At 50.1% G+C, this 10,928-nt stretch overlaps 1 protein-coding gene and 1 non-coding gene across 6 annotated transcripts; one reads left to right on the forward strand and one right to left on the reverse strand.

Moving 5' to 3' along the window:
• Positions 1-4,353: 4,353 nt before the first annotated feature.
• On the forward strand, positions 4,354-7,795 carry ASGR1 (asialoglycoprotein receptor 1). Of its 5 annotated transcripts, none has more exons than XM_074342324.1 (9): positions 4,355-4,576; positions 4,840-4,923; positions 5,997-6,113; positions 6,250-6,345; positions 6,428-6,499; positions 6,720-6,806; positions 6,902-7,053; positions 7,129-7,235; positions 7,335-7,461. In XM_074342324.1, the coding sequence occupies exons 2-9, from the start codon at positions 4,857-4,859 to the stop codon at positions 7,372-7,374; spliced, it is 738 nt and encodes a 245-aa protein (XP_074198425.1). In that variant the 5' UTR covers positions 4,355-4,576; positions 4,840-4,856; the 3' UTR covers positions 7,375-7,461. The 5 variants fall into 5 exon arrangements, with proteins under 5 accessions (XP_074198427.1, XP_074198425.1, XP_074198426.1 ...); XM_045524848.2 differs by having other exon boundaries at positions 4,358-4,572; positions 7,375-7,795; XM_010965872.3 differs by having other exon boundaries at positions 4,361-4,576; positions 7,375-7,795.
• A 2,723-nt stretch (positions 7,796-10,518) lies between these two features.
• TRNAA-AGC (transfer RNA alanine (anticodon AGC)) lies at positions 10,519-10,591 on the reverse strand. The gene has a single exon. It is a non-coding gene; the product is annotated as a tRNA-Ala (tRNA).
• Positions 10,592-10,928: the final 337 nt, after the last annotated feature.

The following is a 10,928-nucleotide window of genomic DNA, read 5'->3' on the forward strand; positions in this document are numbered from 1 at the left end:
TAACTGTCTGAGATGGGCATTAAACCCACTTTCCAGAGAAGGTGAACTCACATGTGTGTGACAGCGGCCTTCAGGTTCTTTCTGCTGCACCATCTTTCCCCTGCCTTAACGTCCTTCCTGGGGATCTCCAGCCATCAGCATCCTTCTTTCACAGCATCCATGTGCCCCCTTCTCTCCACCCACCCCTTCTCTGTTCCTCAACTGCCCAGGCCTCCCCCTCCACCTGCCTGAAGAGCACTTCCCTCTTCTTGCCTCACCCTGATAGCAGCCCCAGCACCCTTTCTCCTTGACCATCTTTTTTCAATCTGGTGTTCGGGTCCCCAGAGCTGGCCCCAAGGGTCACACCCACTTTGCATCTTGTATGACTTGCCGTTGTTTTGAGGCTCCTCTCCTCCCACACGCGGGAACTCCGTCCTGCGCTGCTTTCTTTCCACTGTGTCCTCATCACATGGCACTTTGTCACACCTGGGCCACACCCACGACTCTGCCTTCAGTGCCACCAGACCAGAAGTCTCTGAGGTCTCCAGGAGCCTTCTGGACCCTGGCCAGGTGCACTGCTCTCCACCGCCCCCTTCCCATCCCTTTCTTCGCCACATGTGCGGCCACCACCAGGTTCACTCCATTCCTCTGCAAAGTTCTGCCCATGTGACCTGCCCTCTCTGGCCTCAAGCTTCACTTTCTCACTGGGACCAACTCAGGAGCCTCCTGACCGAGCTCCCTGCCTCTCAGTGACCCACCTCTGACCCATCACCCGCCCCAAAGTCAGACCATTGTTCAGCTTATAGACCTGACCTCACCACTGCCCTGCCAACAACTCTTCAGGGGCCCCTGTTAAGTCTGTAGTCACAGTTTGTAACTTCGTTGTTCAGGTGTTGTTCAGCAGTAAAATGTTTTGGGGTGCGTGTCCCCCAATATATATTCACTCACCTAATAATTTTATCCATGTGGTGGTAGCCAGCCTTCCAGAGGGCCCCCACTGATTATTCTCACCCCCTGGTGTTCGCACTGCCACACTGAGTAACCACTAGGATATTGTGGAGGTGATGGAGCGATACTTCTGATGCCAGGTCGTAAAGGAAATCTGTCTTGTGCTCTTGTGCTCTGGATCTCTTGCTCTGGGGGATGCCAGCCGCCATGCTGTGAGGACACCCAAGCAGCCCTGTGGAGGCGCCCATGTGGTGAGGAGCTGAGGCCTCCTGCCAACAGCCGGCCCTAACTTGCCAGCCATGTGAGTGAGTCACCTTGGAAGCTGGTCCTCGAGCCTCGGTCAAGTCCTCACATGAATGTAGCCCCGCCTGACATCCTGACTGCAGCCTCCTGGGAGACTCTGAAGCAGAACCAACCGGCTCAGCTGCACCAAGATTCCCGACTCTCAGAAACTAAGTGAGATGATGACTATTCCTTGTCTTAAGTTGCTCAGTTCGGGCGTGATCATTTTACAGCAGTAGATCACTGATACACAGGTACCACTGTACAATTCTATCAGGTACATTATAAAACAGATCCCCAAGCAGAAACCTAAAGAAGAGGGATAAACATGTACATAAGTAAGGTTCTAATGTTTTGCCACATTTAATGGTTGATCTTATGACCCCCAGGGGTGTATATCCCCCCACTTTGGAGATCTCTGAGCTTCCGAATGACATTCAAGACGCCTCACCCTGAGATTCCAGGCCCTTCTCAGGGTGGCCCAAGTTACCTCTGCATATTTCTCTCCCTCTACTTTTTCCTCTTCCCGAAGTCACTTGCTTGTTTCTACTGAGAAAATCCTTCCTGTTTTGCTAGGCCAGCATCACAGGCCTTCTCCAGGGAACCTTTCTCCATCGCCCTGGAGGTGGGATTCCTGGGTTTGGCGCCCAGCCTCTCTGAATTGCTCTCCGCACATGCTCTGTATCCCCAGGGCAGGTGTACTCAGAGGGGACAGGGTCACTTTGTGTGAAAAGGCAGAGTTCTAACAGTGGCCCCCAAGATTCCACACCATCATCCGGGGCACCTGTGAACATGCTGAGATAGCACTCCCACAATTGTTATGTTACAGTGAACCTCACAGATGGCTGTGTATGTTGTACACCCAGTGTATTGTGTCGTTTGTCTGGCTTTCTTCATAGGGTTTTATCACCTGACTCCCATGCTAGAGTTGTGTATGTTGTGTAACCAGTTGACCTTAGGACAGGAAGATTATCCAGGGTGGCCTAATCTAATCCCATGAGCCCCTTTAAAAGCACAGGGGGAGTCAGAGAGATCTGGAGCATAAGGTAGATTTCAGGCACTGTCTTGGACCTTGCAGATGGAAGGGCCGCGGAATGAGGAAGGCAGGCGGCTTCTAGGAACAGAGGGTTGCCCCGGCTGGCAGCCAGCAAGGAGACGGGGACCTCAGCCCTATAGCTGCGAGGAACTGGGTGCTGTTAACAACCCAAATGAGTTTAGAAGCAGATTCTTCTCCTTTGCCTCCAGAAATGAATATGGTCCTGCCAGCACCTCAAGCTTGGCTTTGTGAGACCCTGAGCAGGGAACCCAGCTGGGGTTCTGCTTGGACTTCAGCCCTACAGAGCCATGAGCTAACAAAAGGGCACTGTTTTAAGCCACTACGTTTGGGGTGTGCTGTTAGTTAGCAATAGAAAATGAACACACGGTGCTCTGTCTCTGAAGACCTTGCGCAATTCAAGGTATATATTCTTAAAGGGTTAAATGTAAGGCATTCTCAGAGCGCATACATCCACCGCCATTGTGCATAGTTTTGTTTTTGGCTGTTTTGGTTTCTGAGGATTCTCTCTGGTACTGTACAAGGGGCTGGCTTATAAATCAGCCACTCAGGGTCCCGTGTGGTTTGTCTAGCTTTCTTCACAGGGTTTTTATCACCTGTGGCTCCCACGTCAGAGCTGTTGGCTTCGGGTGTTTTTCAGCACTGGTCCAAGCCCTGCTCCCTAATCAATGGGTTCGGGAACGTGGTTACAGGGTAGAACCAGCTTTCAAGGACATCTTATTCCAGTGTAAGAGGCGAACAGAAGGACGCACAGATCACGTGTAGACCTTTCGGCCATTTTACAAACTGAACACAACACACCCCTGCAACCAGCGCCCAGACCAAGAAGTGGAGCACTTCCATCGCCCGGAAGCTCCCTTCCCGTCTCTGCTCCCGTAAGGGTGACCACTTCTGACCGAAACTGCGTAGGTGTGTTTGTCTGAATAAACCAGATTGTGAGTGAGCATATGAGGAAAAGCCAAATTAACAGCCCAACAGTCACCAAAATTCCTGGCCACAGTCCCAGCGCATGCAAGTAAAACAGAGGTTTTCAAGAAATAGACCAATGAGGGCGCCCCAGGCCTCCTTATTTTATGTGAGGGACGTGTTCCTGAATATCTCACATAATGTAAACGCTCATAACTCAAGTCTAGTTTTCTCATTGAAATAACTGTGACATAGGATTTGTGTGACTTCACATTTGGGGCCTAAAGTGAGACTTATTAACATCTTATTAATGTCTTTAAGATTTGCCCAGTTTCTAGTTTAGCATAATTCCAATTCACACACTCCTCTCTGAACACATCCCTCCCTGAACCGGCCATGGGGCTGTGCTGTGAGGACGACTGTCAGCCTCTCGGGGACCGCAGGGCCCAGCTGTGGTGATGCGTGCGATCTGGTTCTGGGGGCGGCACACAGACCCTGGAGTCCAACTGCCTGAATTCCAGTCCTCCCTCTGCTGTTCCTTGCAGAGGACCCTGGGTAAGCTCTTATCCTTCAGAGCCTGGGTTTCCTCACCTGTGAATCAAACAAGGATGTGCTCTGGGGCTAGTGGGAGGAGGTTAAGAATGAAAAGCACACAGAGGTCCGCGGAGCTTTTCTGGCACCAATCCTGGCTGAGTGGGAAAAGCCGGCTGGCCTGCCTGTCCCCCGACTGCCCCCCATGCAGCTCGGAGGACTTTACTTCCCCAGAGAGTGGAGACACTCAGCTTGGAACTGAAGAGTCCGAGGGCTGACCCCAAGAAAGCTGAGCCTAGGCTCATATGCCAGGGTCATAGGCCCGATTGGGCAAGAGCGGAGATCGGCCCCTCTGATCCTGATCAGAGATATTTGGAGACACCAGTGATTCTGGGAAATGCAGAGGCAGGAAGTGAAAGGGGGGTGGGGCAGAGGGGAAACAGCAACATGCACCCTGCCCCTCCTGGCCTTCTCCCCCCTAAACCGGGCCTCGAGGAGTGATGTGACTGAGATGAGGATGAGGATGAGGGACAGACCGGGAGACTCCCCAGTCCCTGGGAAGGAAAGAAGAGGCAACCCATCCCCCGCTCCCACCCCCCGCACGCCCTCTGAGTTCCAAATCCATTTCTACCTCTGTTTACGTCCAAAGTCCTGGGCATTGGAGATGCCAAGTTTGGTGTGTTTGGACACATAGACACTCAGACGCACAGACACACAGACATACAGGGCTCAGGGCCCTCGAAGGGACCCTGCCCCCTCCCCCCGACCATCCAGGGCTGTCTGCACACCCTAATCCTCCAGCCTTCGGCCTGTCTCTTAGCCTGGGATCTGCACAGCATTGAGGGACCTAGGAGTCAACCTCAAGACATTCAGCAAGTAAAAGGGGAAGAAAGGCAGGGGAACCGACTGGGGGTGGGGTGAGGTTGGGGAAGGGATGGGGGGGCCTGTGTCAGGACGGGTGGGGACTGGGTGGGAAATCTTCAGAAGATAGATTCTGGATGTCAATCCTGGGAGGGGAAGGGAGAAAAAACAAAGGACTCCACATAGCTGTCAATAACTTAGAAAGGGACTGGACCCCACACCCCAACTCCATTCAGCCCCAGCCTTAGCCCCTAACCCCAGCCTTGACTTGGTCCCAGGTCCAGCTGGCCCTACCATGACAAAGGAATATCAAGATCTTCAGCATCTGGACAACGAGGAGAATGACCATCAACACAGAAAAGGTGAGGGGACATCTCCCCCCATTTCTCAAAGGCAAGATTATGTGGCCCCCAGCTGTTCCTCTCTGTGCCCCCAGCCTCTCTCTGGGTCTGCCCCACTTACAAGGACCCGGTGGCGTCTGAGCCATCTCTCCTAGGGGAGATGCAGGGCGTAGGGCTGGAATCCCTTTCTTGGTGACACGTGCCCCAAGGCTTCTGCATGACCCTCCTGTCCCTTGCCTTGTCACCTGCTTCTCAGGACCCTGGGGAGGGGGGTGCCCAGGGGCACAGGAGTAACTGGAAGAAGTTAGACAGCTTTCTCCTTTCCTCTTCCAACACCCTGTGAGCCTTGGCCAAGTGTGTAAGTATGTGTGTGGGTGTGTGTATGTGAGTGTGAATGAGTGTGTGAGTGTGAGTGCACAAGGTGTCTGGGATGAGTTTGGTCAAGGGGTAAGATTTCTGTGAAAAGGTTGAGGGGAGGATGAGGCCTTTCTACATCGAAAAACAACCCCCCTTTCTCCTGGGAGCAGGGATGCTGTATGGGCCGCCGGGTTGATGTTCTTGGCGGATGGGAGTGGGCAGTTTTCTTTAATGGGGAAAAGGGCTGCGGGCGAGGATGGAGCCGAGGCCCCCATATTCCAGCTCACAGGACTCCCGGGTGGGAGCAACTTGAGGGACCTGAAGTCTAGTTACTCTGCCTCCTCTCCCTGCGCCCAGCCAACGAGGAGGAGTGGGATTCATGGGGAGAGCAAGAAACTCACTTCTCTCGCCCCACCTGCAAGGCTGCCCAGCCCCAGAGGTCTCCTCCGGCTCGCCAAATACATCCTCCAGGCTGAGTTCATGTGATGCGGTGACTCAGTTCGGCCACTAGGTGTCAGCAAATGCCCAGGGCCTGGTTAGGACTAAAGCAGGTCAAACTTCTCACGGTTCCCCACCTCCAGTTTCCTCGGGATTCTTCGGGTCACCTACCGCCCAGATTTCTTAATCTGTATGTTTCCTCCTAGTCTACTAGAGGAGGCTCAGGCTGCTCCTAGGACCTCAGAGCTGGCCTAGGCTCCCCTCTGTCTCTGAGCCCCTGACGCCCTCTCCTCTTGCAGGGCCGCCTCCTCCCCAATCACTCTTTCGCCGTCTCTGCTCGGGACCCCGCCTGCTCCTGCTCTCCATGGGCCTTAGCCTCCTGCTGCTGGTGGTTGTCTGTGTGATCGGATCCCAAAGTGGGTTCTCTCGGGGGATGGGCTGGGAAGGGAGCAATATTGGCGGTTGGGGTGGGGGAAGTGGCTGGGGAAGGGCTGGCTGCTGTGATGGTGGACACAGCCTCCTGATTTTGACTTTTTCACAACTTCTGCCCAGACTCCAAGCTGCAGGAGGAGCTGCGGGCCCTTAGAGAGACGTTCAGCAATCTCACAGTGAGCACAGATGCCCAGGTCAAGGCCTTGAGCATCCAGGGTGAGGAGGGCTGGGGGGCAGAGCTAGGAGGGGCGGCTGGGAATGTAGGGACCTTGAGACACTAAACAAGTCTCTCTCCCAGGAGGAAATGTGGGGAAAAAGATGAAGTCCCTGGAGTCCCAGCTGGAGAAACAGCAGCAGGACCTGAGTGAAGGTCAGCGAGGGAGCGTTTGTGCGCATGCGCGAGTGTGCCTTTGCCCAGGATGCAGGGGTCTCTCAGGCCAAACCAAGAAGCCTTGTGGCAGGAGCATCTCTGATTGATCTTCGGCCCCTAGCACAGAGATGACAGAGCCTTCTCAGGCCCTAGTGGTCATAGGGACTTCCTTTCCCTCCCCCACTCTCTTCCTCACTCCCCCTCTGCCGTGTTTCCCCAGATCACTCCAGCTTGCTGCTCCACGTGAAACAGTTTGTGGCTGACCTGCGAAGCCTGAGCTGTCAGATGGCTGTCCTCCAGGGCAACGGTGAGGAGGCGGGGGCACCCAGCCTTGTTTTTCCTAACCACTTCCCCTCAACCTCTCATCTTTCCTCTTCCCACCCTCCCACTTCCCCCTGCCAGGCTCCGAAGGGACCTGCTGCCCAGTTAACTGGATGGATTATGAAGGCAGCTGCTACTGGTTCTCTCGCTCTGGGAAGCCCTGGCCTGAGGCTGCGAAGTACTGCGAGCTGGAGAGCGCTCACCTGGTGGTGGTCGGCTCCTGGGAGGAGCAGGTGAGGGCCTGGGAGGGCTCAGCTAGGAGGCTGGCGGGTCTCAGGAGAGGTCACCACCCCTTCCTCTCTCCCCAGAAATTTATCCAGCACCACATGGGCCCCGTGAACACCTGGATGGGCCTCACCGACCAAAACGGGCCCTGGAAATGGGTAGACGGGACGGACTACGAGACGGGCTTCAAGTGAGTGTGCGCGTCCCGCAGCTTTTCGGCTCTGCTTGTGCCCCATCGTCCCAGCCTGGCAGGTCCCAGGCCGCCGGGCGCTCCTCCAATCGGCTGAAGGTCTGGCCCCCTGGGGCCCGGATCCGTCTGGTCTCTCTAGGAACTGGAGACCAGAGCAGCCGGACGACTGGTACGGGCACGGGCTCGGGGGAGGCGAGGACTGTGCGCACTTCACCGACGACGGCCGCTGGAACGATGACGTCTGCCAGAGGCCCTACCGCTGGGTCTGCGAGACAAAGCGGGGCAGGGACAGCTAGCACCCCCCTCTCCCCCTAATTTATTTCCGCAAAGCCTTTAACTGCCATAGGGGTCCTGGCTTGGGGACCCTCCTATGGGGGGCCTCCTCCACTTTCTGGGGGATTTTCATCTAAGATTTCGAGGGAAGGGAAAGGGTGGTGTCTGAGGCAAGGAGAATAATGTTTGGAGGGGCGGAAATATCGAAACCACGCCACTTTCTGTAGTTTGCAGGTTGTTATTGTCGACTTTTTTTTTTAGAGTAAAAAGAAGAGAAATACACTAAACATTCTGAGTTGTCTGCTTGATGGGGATTAGGAATTGGGAGTGGGCTGGCTGGCACTGGGAAGCCTAGGGCAGGCAGTGATCACCCTGAGTACTGCTGCGCTTCGGGCCAGGTGGCCTGCATTTGTTATTTATGGGCATGTGAGTTAGTCTACTGTCTCAGTCTCAGCTGTAAAATGGTGTTGTTCCTGGTGTTACTGAACTCAGGTTCAGCTGCTCAAGGCTCAGGAATCCAATACTGAGAGACAAGCACTGGGTGAAAGGAAAGATAGCTTTATTGAGGAAGCCAGCAATCCTGGGGAGAAGATGAACTCATTTCCCAAAGAACCATCTCCCCTCGATGATCAGGGGCAAAAGCTTTTAAACGGGAGTTTCAGGGGCTACGTGCAACAATCATCTTGGAACTGGTCATGCAGTAGTCTGATCAGTGTCATCTTGACTGTTTTAAGCACAGTTACTTTTCAGTTCCAGGGTTGGTTTGTTCCCATTTCCTTGAGGCCAGTTCTTGGAATTCTCCAAGCCATAGACTCAGGACTGCTCAAGATGGAGCAGCTTATGTCTTGGCTACAGTCAGGTCGTTACGCAGTTAGCTTTTTCCATTTGGTGGTGGTTTTAGTATCTGCAAAACAACCCAGGAAGATTCATCAGAACCTGGTACCTCTGTCCCTCTGTCCCTCAGGGAGGAACTAAAGAGTCAGTGATTCTTTTGTCCTAGTCATTAACCGCTTAAATTTGCTCTTTTGTGACTCTGGGGAGGCTTGGGAGACCACAACTTTTTTTTTTTTTTTTTTTTTTACAAACAAGAGAAAGGTCACGGAAGGGCTTTTGCACCTGGTAGGGCTCTGCAGTCTCCTGTTGGGTTTCACTGGGACCATCCTACCTCTAGCAATGCCCCCAGGAACAGAACCACCCCAGTGCGATCAGAAGCAGCATCCATAGACAGGTAACAGATACAACATATGCAGAGAGGAACCCATAACCCAGACTCACCAACATGGGAGGAAAAGCAATACCATGGAAGAGCAAACCTAAAACAAATAGGATCTACGACCCAGGATGGAGTGAACGGGACAAACAGATGAAGACTTTATGGCTACTTATGGGTTTATCAACCCAAACTGACCAAGTATTAGCCCACCAATTAAACCTACACTGATTCTAAAAAGGAGCAATGCTGTGACCACAGTAAAATAAGGTTAGAAATGAACACAAAAGTATAGCCAAAAAAAATCAATCAACATCCATTTCTCATCATCTTTCTAGACAACTTTGAGTTTAAGAGGAAATAAAAATGAAACAGTCGAGTGGTTTAGAAATGAACAAGAGAGCACTACATACCGTGACTGTGGGATGTTATGAAGAAATTCGCAAAAGCAAAATTATTTAACCTTAAGGGCATTTATTAAAAAAATAAGAAAGGCTGAATTGAAATAAGCTACATTTTAAATCAAGACACTTGAAAAGAGAATAGCAAAATAGGAGGAACTTCTTTTAAAAAGCAAAAATTAATGCACTAGAAAATAAAAATGTGGATATCATAAACAAAAGAATGATCTGACTCTTGGAAAAGGTAAATAAATATGGAGGAGAAAAAAGGAAACAAACATGACTTTAGAGAGGAGAAAGGTCACAGAAGCACAGATGCAGAGGATGTGATTATATAACACCATCAGATTTGAAACAGCAGAGTAAAGACAGTTTCTCCTACCAGTGTTATAATTTTTAGGTTAATCCCTTAGAAACAGAGCTTATAGCTTCCAAATTTATAAAGGGGAAAAATGAAGGAAAAAAACATAAATCTGAAGGAAAACAGGAAGGAGAGAAAAACAGAACAGGTAAATAAGAAAAATCAAAAGATTAGTTATGAATCCAAATATGTTGCTGATTATATTAAATGCAAAAGACTAAATTATCCTTTGAAGAGACAACTTCCAGACAGAATAAAAAATAAAGTCCAACCATACTCCCAAGACACATATCTAGACAGAGAGGTTGAAAGCGAAAGTACAAAAAAGGTAGGAAAATTCAAACGATGTAATTTTCTTACAAAGTACACTTTATAACAAAAAGTACTAGTAGAGATAAGAGGGTCACTTCCTAATGGTAAAAGGTTTTATTCAACAGGAAGGTATACCAGTGTTAAATACATGCACTGAATAACATGGCCACAAAATACATGAAATAAAAAAGGTGGCACTTCAATTAAAAAAAAATTTGGAAGTACAAGAAAAAATATGCAAATCTATATTCACAGTAGGAGACTGTAATGCCTCTCTCAGTAACTGACAGATCAAGCAGACCAAAAAAAAATCACTAAGCACAGATGTTCTGAAGGTTGAAATATAATGAGCCAGTGGATGCATTTAGCTGAGTGCACTTGTCAGCTACAGAATACTCATTCTTTTCAAGTACACTGGCACACTTTTAAAAAGTTGAGCAAATACTTGGCCATAAAGCAAGTTTTAAACAAATTTCAAATAGAGAGTTTTCACTATAATGACCAAAAATGTAAAATCCCTATATAAAATATGAGCTAACCCAATCCACTGGTGTATTAAAAGCGATAGCATGTTCAAGCAGCATATATACCTTGAGTAAGAACCCAAAGATGGTTTTAAAAAATAGATTTATTTTATTTTATTTTACTTTTTTGGGCGGGAGGTAATTAGTTTTATTTATTTATTTGTTTATTCAATTTTTTTGTTTTGTTTGTTTATTTTGTAAATGGAGGTACTGGGGATTGAACCCAGGACCTCATGCATGCAAAGCATGTGCTCTACCACTGAGCTATACCCTCCCCCTCCAAAGAGAGTTTAACATCAGAAAAATCTATTAATAAAATAGACATAGGCAGTACAGAAGACTAGATTAATGGAGTCCAAAAGGAAAAAATCACAGGATGCAGAAAAATCACTTGGCGAAAGTTCAACACCTATTTATGATAAAATCTTTTAGGATCTTGACCGCTTCTACATTGTTCCTCTGCTGTTCTCAACATGTGGATTCTATCACATGTTCCAAGACGCCTGTCCTGCTCCAGCTGTGATGCATTCCAGGCAAGAGAAAGGAGAGAAGAGAAAGAGAAAAGTGCATCTACGAAAGCAAACGATAAAACAATACGATCATCCACATGGA

This window comes from Camelus bactrianus, chromosome 16, assembly GCF_048773025.1.
Source record: "Camelus bactrianus isolate YW-2024 breed Bactrian camel chromosome 16, ASM4877302v1, whole genome shotgun sequence".
In the NCBI taxonomy this organism is placed as follows: domain Eukaryota; kingdom Metazoa; phylum Chordata; class Mammalia; order Artiodactyla; family Camelidae; genus Camelus; species Camelus bactrianus.

What these genes read in the sequence shown, in the direction of transcription:
- ASGR1 (XM_045524848.2), top strand. Translation starts at nt 4,857, where the DNA reads ATGACAAAGGAATATCAAGATCTTCAGCATCTGGACAACGAGGAGAAT. An exon ending in CAAGGCCTTGAGCATCCAGG is followed by an intron (nt 6,346 to 6,427) that starts GTGAGGAGGGCT and finishes TCTCTCTCCCAG; the next exon opens with GAGGAAATGTGGGGAAAAAG. An exon ending in GGCTGTCCTCCAGGGCAACG is followed by an intron (nt 6,807 to 6,901) that starts GTGAGGAGGCGG and finishes TCCCCCTGCCAG; the next exon opens with GCTCCGAAGGGACCTGCTGC.